Source organism: Harpia harpyja, chromosome 6 (genome assembly GCF_026419915.1).
Source record: "Harpia harpyja isolate bHarHar1 chromosome 6, bHarHar1 primary haplotype, whole genome shotgun sequence".
NCBI classification, from domain to species: domain Eukaryota; kingdom Metazoa; phylum Chordata; class Aves; order Accipitriformes; family Accipitridae; genus Harpia; species Harpia harpyja.
The window spans coordinates 14,615,232-14,640,768 of NC_068945.1; the positions used below are offsets into that span (position 1 = coordinate 14,615,232).

At 38.5% G+C, this 25,537-nt stretch overlaps 1 protein-coding gene across 7 annotated transcripts in view; it reads left to right on the forward strand.

The window, feature by feature from the left end:
- The window catches only part of EPS8 (epidermal growth factor receptor pathway substrate 8), a 141,762-nt gene that overhangs the window by 84,140 nt on the left and 32,085 nt on the right, over positions 1 to 25,537 (forward strand). For all 7 annotated transcript variants that reach the window (XM_052789795.1, XM_052789794.1, XM_052789799.1 and 4 more), the window contains exons 3-12: positions 314 to 400; positions 1,491 to 1,564; positions 11,797 to 11,864; positions 13,824 to 13,985; positions 14,190 to 14,339; positions 16,690 to 16,772; positions 18,834 to 18,970; positions 20,742 to 20,815; positions 21,849 to 21,975; positions 22,318 to 22,406. In XM_052789795.1, the coding sequence (XP_052645755.1) occupies positions 339 to 400; positions 1,491 to 1,564; positions 11,797 to 11,864; positions 13,824 to 13,985; positions 14,190 to 14,339; positions 16,690 to 16,772; positions 18,834 to 18,970; positions 20,742 to 20,815; positions 21,849 to 21,975; positions 22,318 to 22,406 (1,026 nt within the window). In that variant the 5' untranslated portion in view covers positions 314 to 338. The remainder of the gene's footprint in view (positions 1 to 313; positions 401 to 1,490; positions 1,565 to 11,796; positions 11,865 to 13,823; positions 13,986 to 14,189; positions 14,340 to 16,689; positions 16,773 to 18,833; positions 18,971 to 20,741; positions 20,816 to 21,848; positions 21,976 to 22,317; positions 22,407 to 25,537) is intronic.

Consider the following 25,537-nt stretch of genomic DNA (forward strand, 5'->3'; position numbering starts at 1 on the left):
CAGTAGATGTTGTTCTTAGTTTAGTCAGCCTTTTATTTCTAAAGCTGTTCCTAAAGACCATTGTATCAATAATAATAGCTTTATTCACTAAATTATAAATTATTTGAAACAATAACTATCAAATTGCAATTGGGAGAAGTTCCATAACGGGTCTTTAAGGCATCACCGTGATGCAGATAATAACAATTGAACTTGTTGATGCAATTTCTTTCCCATTTCAACCATAATTTTCTCATTAGGTTTGCATTACATCTGTATTAAACCTTCATCTTTTAAGAGACTTTAATTCATATGCTGTTGTTTCTTTTCCCAGATCGTTTCCTTCAGTGACGATAAGAATGAACGGACATATATCAAACACCCCTCCTGGTGGATATGGAAGTTATTTTCCTCAAATGAAGTAAGGTTATGCCTTTGATTTTCTTTTGATGGAAAAAAATGGTGTCGTATTTTCTTCTTTATGCTTTTATTTCAGATAGAGCTATAATTATCAGATCCCATTGGAATAATACAAAGGCATTTTCTGTAAAAGAATGTGCAGTTTCCAAACCATGTAACCAAACCTCATGTCAGATATCATCTGACTGATTTTTATATTAGTGTGAGGGTAAAGCTGTATTAGTGAATGGAATCATCTGGAACAGAAAAATAAATTGCTGTAGCCATAACGTACTTATTATATTACTCGGAGAGGTCTTTGTATGCCTGAGATGTTTAAGGTTAGCTCTGAGTGAATGCATTTTTATGTCTAAAAGATGAGGCTGCCCTTTCCATCTGTGAGAAAATACTGTTTCCCAGCAAACAGAACTGAGCAACTGTTACCTGAAAGTGTTACCTTGCCTGAGACAAGAGGATCCTCCCTGTATCAGAAGCACGGCACTAGGCTCATTTGCAGAACGAATGAGATTTGACTTAATCTGATGCCAAAGAACATGTATTCCTGTATGCAGCAGGGCATCTGTGCTGTCATCTGCTTCTCATATTGTTGTTCCTTTAAAGCGAGTTTGTAATGACTCATTCTTGTTGTTACACTAGAAGGAAGTTGCATTGCCTTTTCATTTGTTGTAGGCAATGATAGTCCCTTGATAGTCCTTTTAAGTCTTTTATGAAAAGCAGTTAAAATTGTTAAAAACAATTAACACTTTCGTATGCAGGAAAAACCCCCAAATTCTAACAAGTCTTTGGCATAGTCATTATTATTATTAAGTGATTTTGATTATTTTCATTATCGTAGTATCTATGTGTATACCACACCCCCATTGTGCATGACATTATATTAATGCAACAAAAAAGAGCTCAGAAGGGCTTCCAGCCGAAGTGAAACATGCTTTATTGTATTCATGGTGCTGAACAAATACCCAGTATCATTACCTCTGTTGGTAATGTCGTAGGTATGTGTAGGCCTACATAAGGGGAGGGTTTTTTTGAATGCCTGTTTCTGTGTGGCAAATACATCTATACAGAAGTTAACCAGAAATGTTTTCTTCCAGTGGCTATGGCTCCCCAACGTTTGCTCAGGCAGAGAGGGAGCAGAATTCAAGAACAAGTGCGAAAGCTCTTTATGGTAAGGCAGCATAAAGTCTCTAAACTTTTATGTTAAAATTGTTGTTTAAGTATCAATTGTGATGTCATGGTGGGAATATTTTATGCATATAAATCTGAAAGTGTATGTACATACATGTGGATATGTATGTCAACAAAACTAAAGAATAAAGTGATTTTATTCCTACTAAAACTAAATAGGCTAGCTAGAAAATGTTTTTATGGTTTACTAAGGAGAGAACTCCCACCTGCTAATTTTTAAGGCAGCAATGTATAAAGCTTTTACCACAAAACTAAGAGTGAACCTATAGCTAAGGTATGTACTAGGGAGAAAGCATTCGGAGGTCTAGCTGTGCTATGGGTTTGATTCATGACCTGTGTCTCCCCCTGCCTCCCCAACTTTATGCCCTGCTAGCAGAAAAGGAATTTACAATATTATTCTTGTTTGACACATGGATTTCATGGAAATAAGACTCCAAATCTGTTACATCAAATCTAATTTGGCCTGCTATTTTCAACCGGCTTTGCGACTGTCAAACCTGATGTTACTTACAAATGCCTAACTGGTGTTGCACTTAACAAATGCTACTATTTGTCTTGGCTGTATATGCTACTCTGTAGCCCATGGCCAAATCACTGTGGAGGCAGAATGTAGTCTTGTTCCTTGCCAGCCAAATTGCACCGTTTCCTAGTCGTCCACGTCTGCTGTGAATACATCCTGCTGATAGCTGTGCTGGTAATGGAAATACAAGCAGCAATGAGGCTGAGAGATATTCTGCGTGTAAATCTGTGCCTGTTGTTAAATGCTCTTTTGAAAGTCAGTACAACTGATGAGGCTGGAAGAACGAGGTTGGCAGTGAGAACTTGGTCCTGTGCAGGACGCCCCACACCTCAGCCTGCGCTCCCTTGGTGCATCTACCACTTCTTCTGCAGGTTAACAAACTGGAAAGCTCAAAGAGCAGTGGCTAATAACTGCAACATCCCTAGTAGTAACTAATTTTTTCTCCCCGCTATTTTGGGTGGGCTGATGGCTGGGAGTGACCTCGGAGGTTAGGGGAGTGATGGCAGGATGCTTTGTGGCATTAGAACAGCGTTAACTTTGCCCTTGGAAGGATGCCCTACAGGCCTTGAGCTTGGTTACTCACCCGTGAGCACATGAGAAGAACTTTGTTCTGTTGGTTGCCTTGTTGGCTTTCAAACTGCTTTGGAATTCATGAGGCTAAAAGCCCACAAAGGAGATTAGGGATCTCCTAGCTTTGTGTCCTCTGAAAAGAGGAGTGGTGTGAAAAAGCTGACGTGGTCTGGTGGCTGAAGACACTGCGCTAGAGTAGTGTCAAGGTCCACTTCTAGAAAAATCAGCAAAGACAGAAGTAAAAACCATTTGAAACATTTGTCATTTAAAAATGATGTTGCATGTGAATCATTCAAAGTTTAAATTTATTTTTTTTAGTGGTATGCTACAAAAGTCAGTCACTTGACATAGTATTAAAGGCAGAAACTGCAACTGAGGAAAATTCTGAAGTGATCACTTTGAACAGTGATTTCTGCATCCTGTATGGGTTCACTCAACAAACTGCATGTGTTGACAGAAATAGTAGGTGGTAAAACAGAAAGCAGCAAGAGACATTGCAAAAAGGTCTTAGCAGATTATTTCTTTATGAGATGTTATAAGAGAGTTGCACTTTTCTTTTTCATTTAATATCACCATCACAATTTTTCAAGAGTATGTGGTTTGAACAGTGTGGCAGTAAGTGTCTTAACCATGTCCTTTAATCTTTGTGGGCTTCTAAAATGATTCCTTTCTGAGCTTTTTCATATTAAATGTGATGGGATAGTCATATGTCAGTAGAAGATGGGGACAACTGAGTAAATTTGAGGTATTTAATGGTGAACAGCCTTTTACTTCTAAAATAATTAATTGAATTCAGGTACTAATTGAAAATGCTTACCATATAACTGCTGAGTGGTGGTTCCTGTAAAATGAATTGTTGATCTTTGTTCACTTCCACTGCTGGTAGATATATCACAAAACTGTAGTTGCAGTTGCCAGGAACTGAATGAGGTAGAAGACTCAATTATCCTGGAGCTCCGAGTGAAGATATATTGGCACAGGTTTTAGAGAGGAGGTGCACATTTTACTGCTTCTGCTCTGTTTTGTATGCGTAAAGAACTAGGCTGTCTGTATCACCAAATGCATGAACTGGAGAAAACAAGGAAAACACCTAAAACCTTTCTCAAATTCAGGGCAATTATTTTTTTAATTTTAGCAACTGTGGTACCATTCTGCTGCATCCCACGTGTGTCTTTTCTTTCTTTGTGATGTTAGGGTTTTTTGTGCATGCTGTCCCAAGGAGGGTGGGAAGCAGTCGAGTGATACTGGAATTGTTAAAATGTGTTAAAAATGCTTATTATAAAATACTTTATTTCTAACTGATTTATAATTAATAACTAAAGTATTTTATTTGAGCCGTGAAAGTCTATAAAGCACATTGGAGGTGTCCTAGCTTTCTTTCTATATTTTGTGTTATATACATGTATATTAAATGTACATATTTTATTTAAGTAAATACATAAAGCTCATGTATTTGATTCACTTATAATATATTGGAAAAAAATATAATTTTACTGTAAAAGTAAAATGGACCATGTTTTTTTGTTTTGATAAAACGTGACAATTGTTAGCAGCAAACTTCGTCCATGACAAACTTCCTTTTCTTGGAAGACTTTTGGATGTCATTTGGACTAAAGCACCTATCCATGGGTAGCAACAAGTGAAGATAGTACCTGGGTTCCAAAGTGACCACTTGATCTTGAACTCAATTTCTTCCAAGCACAGTAAAGACCAAAAAATTATTATTAATAATAATGTGTATATATATGTATATATGTGTGTGTATGTATTTGCACACACACACTCACACACATATATATGTCATGGCATGATGTTTATCTCTTGAGGGGGCAGTGCTGAGGTGATTCATGACTGTTCAGTCATCAGGCAGAAGGTTGGCTACAGTGCCAGTGGGAAAGGAGGCTGGAGTTTTGTTGGTGTTACAGACGGTTCAGTTAAAAACTAGACTGGAGCCATCGCTATCTCTGATGTGGTTATCTGAGAGCAAAAACTTCCTTGCAACTGCCTTTTTTCCTGTTTCAAATAATCCTTTGTTTTCACTCATTTCCTTCCTGAAATGAACTGTTTTCTATTTGCATGACAAATCTCTCACTGAACTGGGAGGGAGGATGCCCTGTGCACATTCTTATGGGGTTTATTTCATCATTTACTTCCTGATTTTTCCATCTGAAATGGATTTTGGCTCACACTGTCATCTGTTGTTCTAGCATTGGCTTCTCCATCTGTCTTCTGCAGCTCTGCTTGCAGGGAGATGTGCAGCGTCAGTCGGTGTTGATAGCCAGGGCTGTGCTGGGGGTTTGCCAGAGTGTGACACAGCCCCATTCCTCAGAAGTAGTAAGCTAATGGTTCATTCCAAATTGTTAGGTTATTATACAACATAGAATTGAAAGATGTTGCTGAAATTGTCTTCACACCACATCAGAAAAGACTAGCTGTTTAATACATTGTTTATACTCTCATGGCTGTGATTAGGCGCTAGCAGTGAAATTGCATGTGTATTTTTGCATTGCTCAAATACCTCATTCAGAGCAAGAACTATAGTGTAATAAATTCAAGGAAATCACAAGCAGATCATAGACTAGGTAAACGAGTCCATTAAAAGAAGCCATCCATGTAACATGCTTGTATTATTTGATACTCAAATGAATTAATTGACAATTGAGTCCTAAACAAGACACTTTCTTTGATAGCTAGTTCTACATAGCCATCAGGGAGAAGCTTGTGGCATAAATCTCTGAAAGTGATAGTGTTTGCTCCTCTGAAAATGAGATTTGTTTTGAACTCAAGTTTGACCTTTCTCCCCGGATGTGTAGGTCACGTATCCTGCACTTTTCTCTCAGTTTCAAGTTGAATTTTTCCAGCAGCTGCAATACGTTCTTAAAGGGATGTCAGCAATCAGTCCAATGCAAACCACTAATATATGGTAGTAAACTAAGTATTGGGCTTTTCTGCTTGATGATGTGTGGTAATAATTTATACTGTCACTCCAGGATTCTTAGGACAGCTTGTGAGGGAGACTTTTAATCCATGTCCACATGGATTGTCATCAGATTTCGGAGCTTTGTCTCCTTTATACACTGTACAGACATTTTCCAGTTTGGCTATGGAAGGGGGAGATGGGATCCACCGTTACCCTTCTTTGTGTTATCATAACCATAGCACTGATAACATTTATTACATCTGGCCTATGCAATTATTTGTAAGACATTGGTGGAAGTCTAGGCATCGAGATTCCTCACTTCTGTTTTAGGCTTTTAGGAACTGAAAATTTATTGTGTCTGAAGGTATCATAGCCCTAACCAGCACCACCTGTGCTTCAGGTCATCTCTTAAGACCCGGCCTGAGATCTTTTGCTTCTGGTAAGAATTTTCCCTACCTAGATAAAGAATTAGATTTCTCTTGCTGTGATACATTTTTCTGTGTGGTCTTCTGGACAGCGGCACAGAGCCAGACTACGGTAGACTTTATTAAGCAGCTTTCTAATTTGCCATATTGCTGTACCCTCTTGCAGCTGGAAAATGGGCGAGACGGGACTCTAGCTATGTCAGGTTCTGTTCATAGCTCTGCCTCAATGGACCTTGGGCAATGCTGGTGTTTTTGTCTGAAACTGTGGAATAGTTACCTTTCTAAAGCATGAAATGGTCCTTCACAGAAATAATTGGGGAGAGCACAGAGTTTTTGGTGTAGTGAGGGCAACAAAGAGAATGAGTGACAGCTATCTTGACTCCTGTTTGTCATATACCGGCTAGTAGTATTTTTGACTTGGCTAAAAGTCTTTGGTCAAGAGGTTGGGTTTTGTTTTCTGGTGTTTTGGACGCTTCCAAAAATGGTATGAAATCAGTACCTTTTAACATCTTTTTGTAACCAGAAACATGGTCCATTCCTGATGATTGGTGAGTTCAGTAAGTTCACAAAGACATGAATAGCAGTAGCATCTGTCCACAACAGACAGCGGGAGGAGTATTAGTTTCTGTGGATCGATGTTTCTGTTTCTTTGAAAGGTTTAGTAACTAGTAGATCTTACAGTCAGGACCTATGAGTGAAATGCTGTGCTGCTTTTAAGTTTATTGCCCTTGCGTTGTGAGAGATTTTATTCTGCTCAAATTCCTCTGGGTTGCATTTGCTATAGATTGCCATTAAGAACTCAACTTAAGTGTCTTCTGCCACGATCCTTTTTTATTTTTATTTTTTTCCTTTATCAAAGGGAAAATACTTTATGTAAATTGTGCGCAGCATATCAGCAGGGTTTGAATTAACTGTGGTATTAAGGCTGCACTGTATTTTACATGTTGGATGTAAGAGCTGCAGTAAGTAGAGTAAGTAGGAAAAACTCAATAGTTTTGATGGTTTTATTCATCCCGTCTGGAAGTCTCTGTTGCAGAATTTCACTTTAGCTTCAATAACTCTCTTCATGCATGAAGGGACCCATGAGAGCTGAGATTGATTGGAAGGATTAGGAGAGTGAAATGGAGAATACAAAACTTTTTTTTTTTCTTCTCCAGTGTCTGGGGTTGACCCCAGCCAGCAACTAAGGACCTACCCGGTTGTTTGCTCATTGCCCCTGTGTCCTCCCTGCAGTGGAACAGGGGAGAGAATCAGAAGAGCAAAACCAAGAAAAGACTGATAGATCAAGATAAAGACAGCTTAATAAGTGAAGGAAAGAAGGGTGAGGAAAAAAACCTGAGTAACGCAAAGGCAATCACTCACCATCTACCACAAGCAGACCAGTGCCCAGACAGTCTCTGAGCAAGGGCTACTTTGGAAAGACTACCTGCTAATTTTATTGCTGAGCATGACATCATGTGGTCTGGAATATCCCTTGGGTCAGTTGGGGTCAGCTGTCCCGGCTGGGTCCCCTCCCAACTCCTTGTGCCCCCCCAGCCTCCTCGCTGGGGCAGCAGAGTGAGAAACAGAGAAGGCCTTGACACTGTTCAGCAACAGCTAAAACATCCCTATGTTATCAACACCATTTTGGTCACAAATCCAAAACACAGCACCATACAGACTGCTGTGAAGAAAATTAACTCCATCCCAGCCACACCCAGTACATTCAGTAAGTCAGCAAATTCTGTTGTTCATTTTCAATAGCAGGGTATGAGTTACTTGCATTTGAAGATCATGTAATAAGTCAAGAGGCATTTTCAGGGTTTCTGTAAAAGCAGTCAGATTAATATTGATGAATAATAATCAGCCACTTTGATATGTGAAAGTTGAGGAGATGAAAGCTACATTTCCAGAAGAATGGCAATGGGCAACTCTGTAGGAAAAGAAGAAAAATAAGGAGCTGTATATGGATGAAAAAGACTGTGAGTCTTGTGCTCAGATATATGTGACTTGGTAGTGGAAATGTGGAAGTGTTGTAGGAAGACAGCAGACTTCTGTGTCATCTGGTTAGAGAATGACGCAGAACAGGTTTGCAGGCTTATATCAATTTTGCTAGAAGTTCAAGGCAGAGGAGCATATCAGCGGAAGAGGGTGCAAAAGGTCCTGCTTTCTGAGGGCAAAGTGAGCACTTGCTGGAGGTGTGTAGGTAGAATCTGGCTCATGAGCTGGGCATCAGGAGAAAGCAGATGCCAAGATTTAGTTTTGAGCTACTGGCAAAAACCATGGAAAAGGGGATACATTCTAGACACCAGTTGTTTGGGGTTTGTTTTTTTTTTTCTCCTTTGTGTTATGTTCATATTCTCATGGGGGGACTTTATTCATTCTTACTTCAGTGCAATTTATGCCAGGCAGACAAGAAAACCATCTCTCAGGGAGCCTGGGTGATTAGCAGCTGGGTTGACTCTGTATGGGAAAGGAGACCCACTTTCTAACTATTGAATTGTAAAAGGGTTGAAAAACAAAGGTTGAGGGTAAAAAACTTCCAGAAGCAATGGAAGAATTTTGCCTGATGCTAGGGTACTTATTAGAAGATGTGTTTTGAAGAGTGAATAATTTCAGGAAGGAGCAGTTACCCATCGTATCTACCTCCAGCTCCTCTATAGCAGTGTTGACAACATTCACAGCTGCTATAGGCTACATCTTAGCTCATCCAAAACTGCGTAAAAGTTGCAGCACTGAGCAGTAATTAAGAGCCTGTGAGGTACCCTCTCCTTTTTTTGCTTTGGTCTGTAACTACAACAAGACTTGGAAGTCTCCCCAGTTTTAGTTTGCATGCTTCACTGCAGAGTTTAGATTTATTCACTTTCTTGGACTCCCAGAAAAGGGAGTCTCCAAGTCTGCATGAGTGACATACATTACGTGGTGTTTTTTGGTAGAAGGGCACATAGAATAACAAGAAACAGCGGTCAATGCCCCATGCCTGTCAGTGTTTAAGAGGCATTTGGACAATGCCCTTAATAACATGCTTTAACTTTTGGTCAGCGCTGAAGTGGTCAGGCAGTTGGATTAGGTGATTGTTGTAGGTCCCTTCCAACTGCAATATTCTATTCTATACGATAACTTAGATGTCTAAGTTGATCATTCTAATAATCATTTTACCTGCATTAAAGAAATAAATAGGTAAATAGGAATTGTTGCTGAACTCAGTATGGACTGTGAGTTGTTGTGGTGACCATACTTTTTGTTTATTAACACAACCACGGATTGACTTTTGTTTATTGGAAATCTTACTGAAGTTCTTGTTACTATTGTGTTGTAATTAAGAATGAAGAACTTGAGGCGCTCTCCTTGGCTCTCAAGTGTAGGCAACCACAGATTTCATTAGCATTCAGAAAGCTCTATCTCTTATATAAATGCTGTTGTTCTCACCAGGACATAGTGTGTTGAAAACCTTACCATCATGTCTGTTGTGAGTGTTGTGCTGCTCTGTGGAAGAGGATGTGTTAATCACTGCTACGAATAGTTTTGGATATTCTGTCTTGACACAGGACAAAATTTCTGTGAAGCAGAGCAAGGAATCTCTTGCAAAACTTACTCTCTGCTTTTTAATTCCTTTGGAGCCTCTACATATGCCAGGATTTCTTTGTTTATTTAAAACAACTCCAACTGTTATTGTTTGCAGGATTTTTAAATCTTACAGTGGATGTAAAATTTCTTATCCTTGTTTAATTTGATATCATTAAAAATAATATTTTTAGTCACCTAAAAGAAGATGATAACAGTCAAAACTGAATATCTGATGCATTGTTAATTGAAACAAGTGACTTTTTTTTTTTTTTTTAAAGCATCTATTCTTTCTTACTGGACAGCATTTAACTATCATTTGTAGTCCATAACAGAAGACTGTTAACTGATCCCCTTGGAGATGCAAATAATTCTATGGGGTTAAACTAGATACTACTTTCTAATTCCCTTGTTTTGTTAGGAACAGATGGACTTTACTTCTTCAGATCATCATCCAAACAAAAAAAGAAAGGTAGCAAATCAGACAGTACTGCTTTACTGACTGTTTTGTTGGGGTGTGCATGTGTGTGTGTCTACTGTGGTTAAAAAGAAAATGAACAAAAAAAATACTTTAGCTAACATGCTGCAAAAGCAGAAATAGTAGTTACAGTTGGAATCAATGTAGATCCTCTGCCCTAGGATTTCAGAATAATGTATAATGAAAGAAAAACATCTATTTTGAAATATTCACGCACCTAGTTAAAAATTGTGATAATACGTGGTGTTCCTGCAGTGCCGATTGCACTGCACACTTCTTTTGCTAAAGCAAGCTGAGTAGCTGCTGTATAGGAGCAGGATGGCTCTGTTGTACGAGCGGTGTTTGTCATCACGGGAGGGGGGCTTCAAGCCAGTGAGGTATTTCAGAAACTGTCTTGTCTTTCATGAAAGTGACCGAGAACTGGAGAGATAATGGTGTGATTATAAAGGGTGACAAATACTTCCACAAGTGGCATCTGAAAATGAGGGCACTGCTGTCTCTGTCAGGACCAGAAATTCCTGTATGAAGGAACCCTGGTCACAGAAGAGACTTTTACAGTGTGGCTTTTATGGTGTCCTCACTGCAGATCTCTGTGTCACAGATCATGTGCTTGGTAGTAGTTAGCATTCTTTTATTTCGCAAAAAGTAACTTAACTTTCGTGTCAACAGAATCACCCACTTTTATTTTATCTCCAAGTAGGATGAAATTGATGTATTTTGTATGTACATCAGGTACTTTACTTCCAAACAAAATCAAACTGCTTATTTTACTTGAAGATCCGAAATCAAGTTATTTAATGAAATGGAGAGAAAAGAATTGCCTGCTTGCAGTATTTCCTTGGACCTCTCTCAGCTACATCATCTAATGACTTTCTTCCTGAGACAAAGCTCCTGGTGTTCCAGATCAGGCACTTAAGTGGTTATAGTGAAAAAAGAGAAAAACCTTCCAAATGTTGCATTCAATTTTTTTCCACTAAAGTTGAAAAGTTTTCTTCAGTATTCATCTAAATTAATTATTTTGTGGTGTGGGTGTCTGTTGTGTCTTCATCTTGCTTTTTCCCTTCCCTCGTCTCCTGGTTTAATATTAATCTATTGTATAGAGTAAAAGGCAAAGGATGTTTCTGATTTTGCAGCATTGTGGTTTGTTAGCTGAAAAATATTTCTGTTTAGATATATTTGGTGTGTATTTCTCTTTTTTTTTTTTATTTTTTAAAGTCCTTTCCATGCATATTTCTATGTTAGTAATTCATCAAATTGAATACTTTAGGAAGAAATAAAGGATGAGTCAGGTCTGTTTTGTGTGTGGCTTTGTTGCTTTGCAGATTTAACATGAGAATTATACGTATATCAGAAAATACTTTTGCTTTCAAGTGCATTCATACAAAGGCAGTAAGCCTGATGCTAGTTATCATATTGCTACCAAAGTGGCAAGCTAGTGATTTTGATAATCAGGCTTCCCAATGAAGCGTTTGCAGTTAGAACACTGCTCCCCTCCAGTGTCCTGACTCACTGTAACGAGATAACTGGCTTTTGTTTGCACCCACCGGCTCTCCGTTAACATCGTTGACGTAAGTATGATCCTTGTGCTGGACTGTGTGGCGGTGAAGGTTTTTTTCCATTGCAATACAGAAATTAACAGCAGCTCATCTTCTGTTTTCATATATACAGCCAGTCTTAAGTATCTCTGAGAAATATTCAACAAGCAGGAATAAGAAGTTGAATGAATAATTATTCTTTCTTTTCCTCCCATCTCTAGAACAAAGAAAGAATTATGCACGAGACAGTGCCAGCAGCATATCTGAAACTTCGCAGTATCACGTAGAGGTGAGACGAGGACTGATATACCAATTATAGCTTTCAGTTACATGCAGTTATTTTTGCCTACATGATTTCTGAGGATACATATGCTTGAAGGCATATACATCTTCCAAAATATCCTGCCAGCCCAAGGTCACTTCAGAATAGATTACACTGAAATGTCTCAAATTCTATAGCTTTGCCATAATGAGCTGAAATTTTGATGCAGAAGAATGTAAGCAAATTTGTGTGTAGTTTGGCAAACGGACAGGACTTCTCAATGGGATATCAATTCAACGTGTTAAGCTGCCCTGTCTCTGAACCTGGCTTGTTGCAAGGATGAGGCAGAGCTGAAAAGCCCTGTGCTGTTGGCAAGGCACACTGGATGATATTTAAAATGAATACTTTGATCACTTATAATCAGCAGAGGTGACAGAATATTCAGAAAGAGCTGAGCATTAACCCCTAAAAGCCCCAATTAGTCTACTATGTAGTAGTTAAACAAATACATTCTGCCTGCACAGATTCTTCCCCAGTGTGAAGTGTAATGTTACTTCCTGTCTTAAGCCGCTTTGCAGAATTACTGCGTGCTGCTGTCATATTTTATCTAGGCGTAGATACATTTAAAATAGTCAGCAGAGTAAGCCTGGGTGCCCATGTGTAGCCCGTTAAAACACTTTTGGATGCAATGCCTCATTCTGTAGTCTTACTTTGGCACAAACTTTCTTCCACTACCATCAGACCAGGGTTGTGGGTTAAGCCAAGTCTTGCAAATACCATAGATTCTCAGCTCCTTTTTGCTGGGTTTTAAATTAGCTGTAAATTGTGAGATCATATGCAGAAGTGTCTTAATTTCAAGTGCTTCTATCCTATGATCAGCTTGCAAATGAATACTCGTGTTGCTTCTAATTGTCTGTCTATTTTTCTTTGGTTTCTTCATAACGGTTTTGATACTGTACCGGCATAAAAATTAGTACTTGTATTTGGAGTGTAAGCATTCCTGTGTGAGCAGCCAGCAGAGAGTTTGTTTCACTTCTTTTAAATACTTTGATTATATGCAGCTTATATCTACTCTCTTGTCTGTCGTTACTAAGTGCTCTTATCCTGTAATAGAAGAAAGCACAGAATCTTTTTTTTTTTTTTTAATTATTTAGAAGATAGGTGTGCAGGCATATATTAAAATTGGTTCAGCTTGAATGAGTGTAACCAGGTCTTCAGTAAGAATGTGAAGCTGGATTTATGCCTGGATAAAATGAAATAATTTCATGGGTTTTCTTGCATGGTTGGCATGTTGAAGGAGAAATTGTCAAAACCACGATGGTGGGGAAGCTAGTTGAGGTGATGTCTGTGAGGTAGTATTTAATTTCTAGACCATTAATTGAATCTGGAGAATACTCCAAGTTGATGGTGAGCAAAAATAGTATACTACGTTTCTACTGTGATCCGCATGAAATAAGCGAGTAGCCTGTCCATAAGGTATCCCAGTCAGATGCAAGCCCATCATGGTTGCCGTCAGCGTGCTAGCTGGCAGCTCTGGAAGAGATGAGGACACTGCAGGTCAGGGTGGTGTGGAGGTACGTTGGCAGGGTATTTCTGGGAAGCTTCTGCTGACGCTTCCTGGATTCAGCTTGCCAAGACAGACAGGTTTTCACTCCTCAACAAAGCTAATTAAATACTCAGGGTTTAATTCTCACTTTGATACCTGAAAGATGTCAGAATATGCCTTCAAGTCTAGCCGCTTGCAGTAGTGAGGAAATGACAGAGGATGACAAACTGAGTTACAAAAATCAGTTGACTTAAAATGACATTGTGGACTAAACAACCTCTCTTATGGCTTATTGGTGGGATCTGTCATATACAAAGGCACTTTTATTCATGAATAATTTGTATTGCTACTTTCTGGCAATTTGAATACTGATACTGCCGAGCAATAGGGAAAACTACAATTTTTTTTTTTTTTTTTTAAACGTACATCCCATTCACTAGCACTTGACCACCTTTGTTCTGGACCGAAAAGAGGCAATGATTACAGTAGATGATGGAATAAGGAAGCTGAAATTGCTGGATGCCAAAGGCAAAGTGTGGACTCAAGATATGATTCTTCAAGTGGATGACAAAGCTGTCAGTTTGGTGGACTTGGAATCAAAGGTAAGATCTGTGAGTGGCAGTCTCATTTTCAGAGAGAGAGAGAAAAAGGGAACGGGCAGAAAAATGATGTATGTGAGATTCGGTATTCTAATTAGCTTATTATCACATTCCCTTTTTAACTCATGCAGCTTTTCTGAGATCAGGACTCTGTATAGTAAGGTGGTGTGTGTTTGTTTTTTTTTTTTTTTTTTTCTCTTCCGGCAGAATGAACTGGAGAATTTTCCTTTAAGCACAATTCAGCATTGCCAAGCTGTGATGAATGCATGCAATTACAATTCAATTCTTGCATTAGTATGTAAAGAACCAACCCAAAACAAGCCCGATTTGCATCTTTTCCAATGCGATGAGATTAAGGTAAGATAGTAATGGAGATCTGCTATGACTTATTTGATTAGGGGAAGTTTTATGAATTGGCAAGTACAGTGGATAAAATCAAGTGAGCTGATTCATAGAAAATAATTCTGTTCTTCTATTCTTATAAATATACTTTGAGTTTAATGCACTTATGATACCGACACTACTTATAATATGTTAGTAAATGTAGTGTAGTATGTCTTGCAAGAGAGTAGTCCAGTATGTAAGCTGAATTCCTAGTGCATGTTCAAGTATGTTGTTACTGTAAATATTGATTCTTGTGCTCTGTAGCTGTTCATTTAGGTTTGTAAATGAGTAAAACTCTGGAATATGTATACAGTTTGCATTCACGCTTCTGAAGAAAGTGGTGTAAAATAGTTTGAGTTATCTCAAATTTATCTTTAATCTGCAAAGAACTCATCCCAGCCCTGAGTCTTACCTAATTTTCCCCCTTTTTCTGCTCTTTTTGTCACTGAACAATTAAACCTTCTCTACATTCTCACCTCTCTGCATCTCCACTCAGCTGGAGAGATAATGAAAAAGAAAATATTACTTGCAGGAGGGGCAAAACAAGGAAAGAGATTGTTCACCTCTGATTAAAATATTCCTTTCAAGCCTAAATAATTTTTTAAAATGTATTGCACAATACTTCTTTATTTCCAGGGTTATAAATTTTAATTTGTTAGTTACTCTATATAATTACTATTTCTTTAAATTCTGATTGATAATTTCATGGGGATTTTTTAATTCCTTTGTAGTAGTTTATATCATTGTCTTAAAACAACAGATTGCTAATCACATTGTGCAACCATTTTGAAACTGGTATAGTGAGTGTGATGTGAAGATGACTGGCTAATTGTGTGATTTGTTGCACAGAATTTGCAGTTTCAATGGAAATTGGGATTCTGTGAGAAGTTAAGGTGGCTTTATGTTAAATAATGCAGGGATCCTTTTTGAGGTCTGGTTGGACCCAGCTTCCCAAAGTGTAGAGGCAGTCTCTTTTCTTCAGATTTTCATCTTTTGAAGTTCTTCCTCTGTGTACAAATAAAAATGCAGAGCATGTAAGCATGACTTGGAAGTCCAGGATCCCCCTTTTCTTCTGAGGTATTGTTTGAGTGTGTGACCATACCCTAGGTTTTGTTCCTTACCCATGAGACTTGGCTGTTTTTGAAAGGTTAGGTCTTTCTCCCTTGTCTTTTTCATGCTTTTGATTAGAAGTTACCAGGAACTTCAGGAGCCTCTGCAATAGAAAGTTAGTAAAAAATCAGTAATATTTGGGGCATTCAATATTTTGTGAACAAAAAAATTGTTAAATAATAAATATCAAGAGTATGATTAATGGAATTCTTCTGCGCTTAAGTTCCTCAAATTCCCTTAAGTTTTTTTTCTATTAATTCTTTAACCTTAATGTATCCCTCGTCTGTATTCTGTAGTGCAATTTATTAAGCCGGAGAAGTCCCTTAATCCCCTTGGATCTTAAATTCAACAAAGTCTTCTGGTCCCAGCAGAAGTTACATATTCCTCCTAAAAAGTTACGTATTTCTCCATTACGAGGGTACTAAGAAAGATGTGGACCTTGTAGAGTGAGCCAGACACTGACAGATTTGGGCTTTGACAACCTGTGTAGGAAATAAATTTATCAGCTGAAGACATGTAACACAGCATTCTAAATCCTATGAGAAGCTGTGACCTGTTTAACACAAGCTCTATTAAAATAATGCCTTAGACATATATCAAAATTTCACTTTGCCACTGGTGGAGGCAGACTGCAGTTCTGGAGAGACAGGAATCTACAGATTAGGAAAAGTACTGAAAAATTAATCTTCTGTTACATCAAAGAGAAATTGGAGGCTATCGTTATTTCTTAAAGGAAACTGTATTGCTGCAAGTTACTTTCCTAATCCTTTATGCTGCTACTGTCTATAGTGGTTTTGCTGCTACTATCTATAGTAGATTTTTTTTTTTTACAGTATGTCTTCCCCCTAACATACTTGAGAAAAACAAAAATGATATACACAGAGGGAAAAAATAGCTTATGCAATAATGGTTGACTTGAGATAACTACAGCTGTTCAGACAAACTTGGTATCTAGATGACATGCTCATCTGACGAACTTGGATGCTTGAGATTGGAACAGTGACAAAAATACCAACTCCCAGACAATAGCATTGTGCGTTTCTTTGTTCTGTTTGTATGTAAAATAATTTATCCCAGAACTTTGAAATAAATGGGATTTGATAAGGTATTCTGGAATCTACAGATGCCCTAAAAAAGGGCATGAGGAGATACTTATTTCATATATCTGGATAGTCTAACTGATAACCGGTGGTTTCTGCTTCTGCCTCTTTAGGCTAGCTTCATTCATGAAGATATTGAAAGTGCAATCAGTGACAGTAAAAGTGGGAAACAAAAGAAGAGGCTTGAAACACTGAGGTAAAAACCTAACTTCTTGGCAGTATATAGGATCGTCAAATACTGTTACGGCATTCAGAAGCTCTCCAAGTCTGCCTGCCACCTTTTGTTCTTTTTTGCTAGTTGATAATATACTTCCAAAACCATGTGTAGAGGCCTTGCTTTAATAATTATCTCATGCTCTTTCAATTTATAGCATCACTCTTACCTTTCCCAATTCCACCTTAGTGATGGGAACAGCTGACATCAATCCCACTTGCCAGAGAATAGCATTGCATGTCTCAGTTCTGCATATGGGTCAAGTAGTTCAGAATTTAAATTTAAAACATAAATGCCCCATAACTCCAAGTAAATAAGATTATGATAAAAGGTTTTGGGATCTAAAGATGTTAAATAAAACAGCGCCTGATGATTGAATAATCTTCCTGCTTGCCTGTTTAATGATGGTGAAGACTCCTTGTTTCCCTGGTAGCAATAACTTCTCTGCCAGCTGGAAAATGTGAGGGAAAAGAGTCTGTTGGGTTCAGAGAAGTTTAATGGAGAAATGAGAGGTAGCCAACAGAGGCGCAGAAACAAGGGCACAGATATATTAGATACTGAATGGTAATGGTGGTAGTTTGTTGAAAAGTTAGTATGTAACTGCGTCCTGATAGTATCAATAACACTTAGTTTTGTGGTTCAGATAGAGAAGTCTCTGCTGGACAAAAATCATTAAGTAAAAATGTCACCATTGTATGAATGAGTTTATAACAGTCTTAGCTACCTGTTAAATTCTGATGCACAACTTACAAAGTTTTCCTAGAGTAATGGACACTCCTATAAAAACACAACAAAAACTGAACTATGTCTGACTTTATCTGTGGGTTTAAAATCAAATAAGTAGACTTTACTGTTTGTGGGACTGTAACAAACAGGTATAAGTACAAAGAAGCAATCTAGAAGGACTCAAACACATTGGATATGCTGGGAAACTAATGAGATTTAATTGGGAAGAGACTGTAGGTCAGTACATCTGGTGGGAAAAGCGATCTGAGATATCAGTCTCCGAGGGCTATGAGGCCAAGAGGTCATGAGTGCGTGACAGCTTAGTGCCAGTTACTCGCTGTTGTATCATGCACATGCTGACATCGGGTTGCGGGGAGAGACCCTCCTGCCTGACATTGCATTATGGAGTTGCTGCAGTGTTGTTTGACAAGTAGAAGTGTGGGACATGTGGAGGAGAGTGCCCAGGAGACTGGAGGAAGGAAAGGTGAAGGAAACTTTTTTTTTTTGTTCAGTGTCCAAAGACCGAATAACGCTTGACATTTTGTGTTGTTGAATGCCATGGATGAGATTATAAAGAGATGAATTTAAGGTGAAGATCTTTTAAATAGGGGCGTGGGGAAGTGGTGGGATGTGTGTATGACAGGAGTTGTTGAGATTTTTTTTTTTGTCTGTTGGTATCAAGCTTCAGAATGACTTCAAAGACATCTTTCCTTATGGTATTTAAAACGACACTAAGAACTGGAAAACGGGAAAGTTGGAGGTGGGAACATTGATACGTTTGTATCAAGACAGGATGAACAGGCCACTGTTACAAAAAGGAGAATCAGCAAATAAATTTAATTGGTTCTGTTGGTAGGATTTTAAGAAACAGGTGATTGGCAACCTGTCAAATTTGGGGACTAGATACTCAACTTGTGATGGCTGAAGGGTAACTTCTAATGAAAAATTTCACACAAAATGGAAGTCCAGCCAGTAAACTGCATATGGTGGTAAAAACACCACCTGCTAAACCCAAGCCACTGAATTTACCTGTGTAAACTGGCAGGTCTCTAGACATTACATTCTGTGGCACTGCTTGGGGATTTCCCATGTGGCCAGGTAACAAAGATTTGCTAACCCCATCACGGAGTGGGTTTCCTACTGCGTTTAACATATTTGCACATCGTGGTCTCGGGTACTGCTTACTTGGCAAGTCCGTAGCGTGTTCACCAGTAGAAGAGGTCCTTGTGAAGCCTCCTCGTCGTCCCTGATTGAGCGCTAGCCAGGAGAACGTTTTTCCTTCAAGTGTCACTTCTGGGCTTTCTTCTCTCCCTCTAGGATGATATCCAAAGCTGACAGTGCCATCCCGCCGCCGCCGCGGGCGCCTGCCCCCGTGCTGCCGGGGACCATCACCCAAGTGGACGTGAGGAGCCGGGTGGCGGCGTGGTCCGCCTGGGCCGCGGAGCAGGGCGAGCGTGAGTGTCACTGGGAGCCCGCGGCCGCGCGGCGCAGTGGCGAACGGTTGCTCTGGGCAGTAGGTCTTTATGATGCTCGGTAATAACAAAAGTAATTTGGAAAGACCGCTTTTGTAAAGATTACGGTAATTGAACCCAGATACAGAAATGGTTGCGAGGTCACCCCTCTGTCCTCGCTGACAGCAGACAGGATTATTCTCCCAGTCTAGTTTGAAATGCCCCAAGCCGCCGTTGCCTGATCTGGGGAATAAGACCTGACTGTCATAATCTGACTTGTCATTTACTCGCACTTACCCGTTTTCTGAATTGCTGTTCAGAGCCTTTTTTACTTGTGTTTAGCTGGGTGAGGGTGGGGGCTATGGATTTTAACCTGGGCTTTTTTTGTGAACGTAGTAATATTCACAGTCATAACTCCAGTGATTTAACGATGCTCTCTTTAGTAATAGGGAGAGCGTAGGCCAGATATTTTGAACAATTAAAAGATATAATCATGGATTAAAAGGTGACTAGAGTTCAGCATTATTTACTTATTTTATAGTTATCTTCATAATGGCCTGTATGGCTAAACTAGTGTTCTTTTCTGATGGGTTTGGATTTTTTTTTGTTTGGCGCCTTTTTTTTTTTTTTTTTTTTTAAATCTCTAACAAATATTTTCATTTTGATCAGATTTCTTTGAAAAAAATATTCTTTAGAAACAATAAAGTTCATTCTGTAAAATAGACTGTATTAAGGGAATAAACTTGGTTAAAGTGAGGCCTTTTTTGGTTTGGTTTTTTTCTTTTAATAATAGATACTAAAATTTTAGAATTAGAAGTCATTAACCATGGAGTCTTTATTATTTTTGGTTTATTAAACTGTATCACTCAACAAAGTACACAACTATGCAAAGAAAACAACTAAAAATGTTCAGAGAAATCTGTAATGTTAAGAATGTTTTCATCTACTAACCTACACTATTACATCTGTCTTGAGTAAAGGCTAGTTTGTTCCTCTGTTTGACAACATCTCAACTTCAGAAAAGTTTCATTAGTTTGTCAAGTGGTCTGTCTTCCTAGACCAGTTGTGGACCTGAGTTACTGCAGTTCCTTTTATTCCACTCACATGGAATAAAAATGCACTTACTAAAATCCCAGCTGTTAACAAAAGCAATACAGTATTTTTAACATGACTTAAAAATGCAAAACTTACCGTTGCTCAAAATGTTAACCCTTGTTGTTTTAGAATAAAAGTTACTGACACTGTCCATTGCTATTTGGAAATACCTGTTTTATCACATCATTACCTCCCATTTCTGTGTTGCCAGACTTGGTCTCTCTGTCCAAATGCCTACGTCCCTTTTTTCTTTTTAACTTCTACATCAAAATTCTTTGAAGTCATGGCTACACTCTTCCTTCCTGCTTACTTCTGCTGGAGTAGCTTTCAGCATATTTTACAAAATGGGGTGATTTCTCATTATGTTGTATTTATAATCTGCCACTCTTTTGATTTAGACCCTGGTCCCACACTTCTGTGGTTAACTTCATTTATGCAGCTAAGTTGACTGAAAGCATACACCTAGGCTTTTTTGTGAGATGCGGCAGGATCAGGCATTAGGATGCAAGGTTTTCAGATTGTGTGGAGTCCTTGTGTGGAGTCCTTGCAAAGTGAATGGTACAAACATTTCCCATCTTTTTCTCATGGCAGCATGGTTTCAAGCATAAGCTGTATAGGAAATGTTGGTTACTAATTCTGTGTATATAGATGTCGTCTTTTCATCTTCCCTTTTCTGCAGTTGAAAAACATAGACAATACCATGATCACGAAGAAACAGCAGAGATGATAGCAGCCAGGATTGACAGAGATGTTGTAAGTGAGAAACTACAAGTGATATTGTTTAATGTCTGTGAAATTTTGCAGCTCTACTTTGTGGGAAGGCTTTTTCCACATGGGAAATTAGTTCTGGAGGAAAGTTTTCCAGGCAGGCTTTGTTTGTGTGGTAGACCTTAAAAATGAATAGGTCATTGTTCTTTTTCTTATTTTTTCCTTGGGGAAAAAAAAAAAAAAAGAAAAAGAAAATTAAAAAGTACTGAATGTTGATGCAAAGTGTTCTGCTCTGAAGAGCTAGAAATATAAATGCTAATTTTATGTGGTAGACCAAATTCAGCAAACTGTGTAAGGGTAAACTTAAATTCCGTTAATTTAGTGTGACTTAGATATGTGCAGTATCTGGAAAATGAACATAGGGTCATTTCTGATATTGCCTATGAGCAACAACATCGGGGAGGTCTTATGATGTATGGAATATCAAATATTGCCCCATTCGTCAGTTCTACTTTTCTACTCTGATGTTGCCCTCAGCAACATCTGAGGGTCTTGAGGAAAGCATGTTGAGGCCTGCTGAATTGGTGTATGCGTGTTTTCCCCGGGGGCTCCTTCATTCTCCTCCACTTGCTCTGTGAAAACAATTCTTCAAAGAGTACTTCTATAAAACTACATTCTGCCATTCAACAAAGAGCTTAATACTTTGTATTAAAGGAGATTATGAAGTTATACTGTTTAGGAAAATGCTGTCCTACACAAATAATTAGAAGTTTTTTCATGTGTTGCAAGAGAAAACGTAATGTGTGAATGAGTTGTGTAATTCCAATCTGAATTTAATAATCTTGATGCTTATATTTTAAAAAACTTCAGTGGCCCTAAATTTTTAAAAAATCTAAGATTTAAAATACTTTACAGGTATGTAAAGTTAAGAACAAAATTAATCTAAATAAGCAATATTTGAGCGTGGATTTTGTCCCGAGGAAGCTGTTGGTGTCTGAGAGTGTAGTCATTTTGATTTCTGGAGTATTTCTGCTAATAGGTTCTGTAGAGAAACTGTTATTTTTCTTTTCTCCCATAGCAAATTCTGAACCATATTTTGGATGACATTGAGTATTTTGTTACCAAACTTCAAAAAGCTGCTGAAGCATTTGCTGAACTTTCAAAGAGGAAGAAAACTAAGAAAAGTAAAAAGAAAGGACCTGGAGGTAGGAGTTCTTACTGCACACAATTCTGTTTCTCTAAGGATCATTGAAGTAGCTAGCAAATGTGTCTTTTTGTGTTGTTTTTTCATGAATGTAGTAATTTTGTTTCACTTTGAGCATAAAAAAATCCTACGCAGTGTATTCTTAGAGGGAAACCTGTGAAAATCATTTGCTTTGAGTCAGTGGGGAGTGACTAGAGATATGACTGCAGAATATGCTCACTGTTGTGGTTCTAATATTTATAAAATTCTGTAAGTTGGTAAATTTATTATGTATTTATATGTTTACTATACCTGTAATATTTACAGAAATTATATACCCTATAAATCTTGTTTTGTTCACCAGAGGGAGTTCTTACTCTCCGTGCAAAACCACCACCTCCAGATGAATTTGTTGACTGCTTCCAAAAATTCAAGCATGGCTTCAATCTTCTGGTAAGTGACTGCTAGTGGATATGGTGGTGTGAGGCATGCAGTAACAGGTTTTTTTTCCTGGGATAGTTGATGTTAAGTATAACGTGATCTTTATTTTCCCTGCTGCTACAAATTAATTTCGGTGTCAGTTTTGCTGCATTGATTTTCCTGTCTTATTTCACTAGTATGAAGCGAAGAACTAAAATTCTGGGGAAAGATGAAGAGAAGGAAGAATCGGTAACGTGACAGATTTGCTTTGTAGATACTTTTGAGTTTCCTTGGAGGTTCCTGCTATTCCAGTGGGTGTGGATGCTTTCTTGTTGACTCCTCTGAGGGAGCTGCAGAAGGTTATCTTGTCTTTGGGAATGTATTAAGTCTTCTGCCTTCTGTCTATAACTTTCGGGGTGCCTTGTCCACATAGAGAAACCTTGTGGGTTTTAAATGGCCTACTGCTGCCAGCTCTGCAGAGATGGTCATGCCATGCAGGGAATAGTGAGCCTGGGTCTGTGGTGTCTTGGTCTCCACTGCCCTTTCAGAAAGAGCAAACCCACAAGTATCCTCTTCAAGGATGCTGATATACCTGGAAATGTGATCTTGTTTGGTCCTTGGCTGATACACAGGAAGATAGCTCAGCTGATACTTGACTGATCTTGGACATTCACCTTTTCCTTCTGCATCCAAGGTTGAAAGGAGACAAGAGCGGAGCTGGCCACCTTTGGCCGAGGTTGGCCTCTGAGGCAGCTTTGGGATGCTGCTCCTCAAGGGCTCTATACACAGTGACTAGATGAGCATATTTCTTTTTCAGCATTGTTGCGTTTCTTCTTCTCCTGGTTCTTTAAAGCCTTTTACTTGGGAAATCTGAGTTTAAATTGGAAAAGAGTTTCTAGGAATGTCTGTTGGGATCATGGTTCTGTTGCATGCTTGCCAGCATCACCAGCTGTGGCCTTAATTTAGTTTTATTCAGTTATGCCCAGTTATGCCCATCGGACTCTCTGTGCTTGTTGCCATCATTACATAGGACCTTTCTGGCCTCAGAACATTCCCTCCAACAAATTGCTGTTGCTTTATAGGTTCTCAACAAGCAGAGATGCTAATTCAAGAGCCTTCTCCTGGCATCTCCTCTTCTGCAAGTGCTATTAAAGGAAAGCAGCATGTGGGACACCTTCAAAGCATTTTCTTTCAGATACTGACTGTCCCTTCCAATTGCTGGGGAAGCTATGCCAATGGGGAAGATTGTTCTTGCATTCACTGGGTCAAATCAGCTTTTTCTTCTTCTTGGGGCATGAATTCTGACTGCAGTGCTATAGGAGATTTTTAGAAATGTTAGGAATAGTTTGGGGTTTTTTTGTTTGTTTTTTTTTTTTAAACCTTATATTGAATGCTGTGATTTTGACCTGTATTGATTGCTGGTTTTGGGGGGATGGATGTCTTAACATGCTGATCCTTCTCAGTAACAGAGCTTGTAATGTTAATTTTTTTCCATTCTTACTTCTTAGTGCGTTCTGCATTTAAATTAGTTTTTCACCCAAGAAAAACATGTGCATCTTTGAATCTTTATCTTCTGTACAGGAGAAGAAACACTTCTTGTTTTTGTGCTCAGCAGCATCTAGGTTGTAGTTTCTAATGTTGCTTTTAAAGAGTTGTGCTGTAACAGTGCTTTACTTAAGCATCATTGCAGGACCCACAAAAGCCTGAAATTTCACTTCCTGGGGCTTTATGTCAGACATGGAGAACTGTATAAATTTAAGAATCTAGTTTAAAAATAAAAGGTGTAGCTAGAAGACTAAAGTCCTTGCCAGTAGAATGGAAACTGTTTTAAAATACCATGCTGGAAGCTCCTAGAAAATGCCTACCATCTGTCAAAAAAACATTAGAAAAGATCAAAAGAAAGTTGTTATGACTGAAGAACAACGTATAGGAAGTTATTAGAAGTAAAAACACGTCCTCCTCCTTTCTTCATTTGGAGACACGCTCTGGAAGGCTAGATGTAAAAGTAGAATGAGGCTAGCCAAAAGCAGTTTGAGGCAGATGGCAAGATGCAATAAAAAAATACTATAACTTTTTAAAACACATTCTGGCATGCTGCTTCTGGAGCCTGCAGGGCCAATGGGTAATCAGTAAATAAAAGAAATCCTCCAAGAACCTGAATCAGAGAAAGTATAAGATTTTTTTTTAATGCATATATTTATTTGGAAAAGCTTGATAGTGGACGGTATGTTCATGAAAACCATTTTTTTTATGGGGGACATAAGAGATTACCTGTTTCCAATTGAAGAACTGGTAACGGGTTAAAGAACAGCAAATCAAAATGGCAAGTTACAGGCAGATGAATAGAAGCCCTGTTTGAATGGGCACTGTTCATCCATCTATTCCAAAAACTAAGTCAGCAAACCACATGGTATGGTGTGTAACCTCTCTGAAACTGCTTTTCTTCCAGAGGAAGAGAAGTGGTTAAGGTAATGCTGATAATCTTTAATGTTATTCCAGGGATCTGAGGGACTATGACAACCAAGTACCGCTGAGGCACGCCCCTCATAGGATACAGTTTGTAGGCAGGTATATTAAATTTAGGAAGAAGCAAACATGCTTGAAAAACAAAATAATGTCTATAAATCCATCAATTCTTTGATTTGGGTTTTTTTTTTTTTTATTTCCAAAACACATCCAGCAAGGCTGCACACTCTGAAGTTCTTAAAGAAACTGAGGTCCTGAGAGGTTGAATGTAGCTTCTTAGATTCTTGTTTGGTGACACAGAAAACAAATTATAGGACTAAAATGCTGGTTCTCAAAGTGCAGTAAATTTAGCAGTGAAGTCCCACACGTGCCTCTGCAGAGGCCTTTGCTGTCCAACGTATTTACAGGTGTTCTGGTAAATGGTGAGTGTTGAATATACAAATGTAGAAGTATCTCATGATAGCAGATAAAGTGACACATGAAATTCAATAGTGATAGGTATGATAGAATCATGTACAGGTGGGGAAAAATCTCATATATAAACCAAATCGGAACAAAATGTTGAGGCAATACAGATTCCTGTGAGAACGTCATCTGCGTTCAATGGTGATCAACCAAGCAAATGTTAAGAACCATTAGGAAAAAAAAACCCCAAACAAATGAAGAGCGTCAATGTGCCAATATGTTCCCTGGCCTTA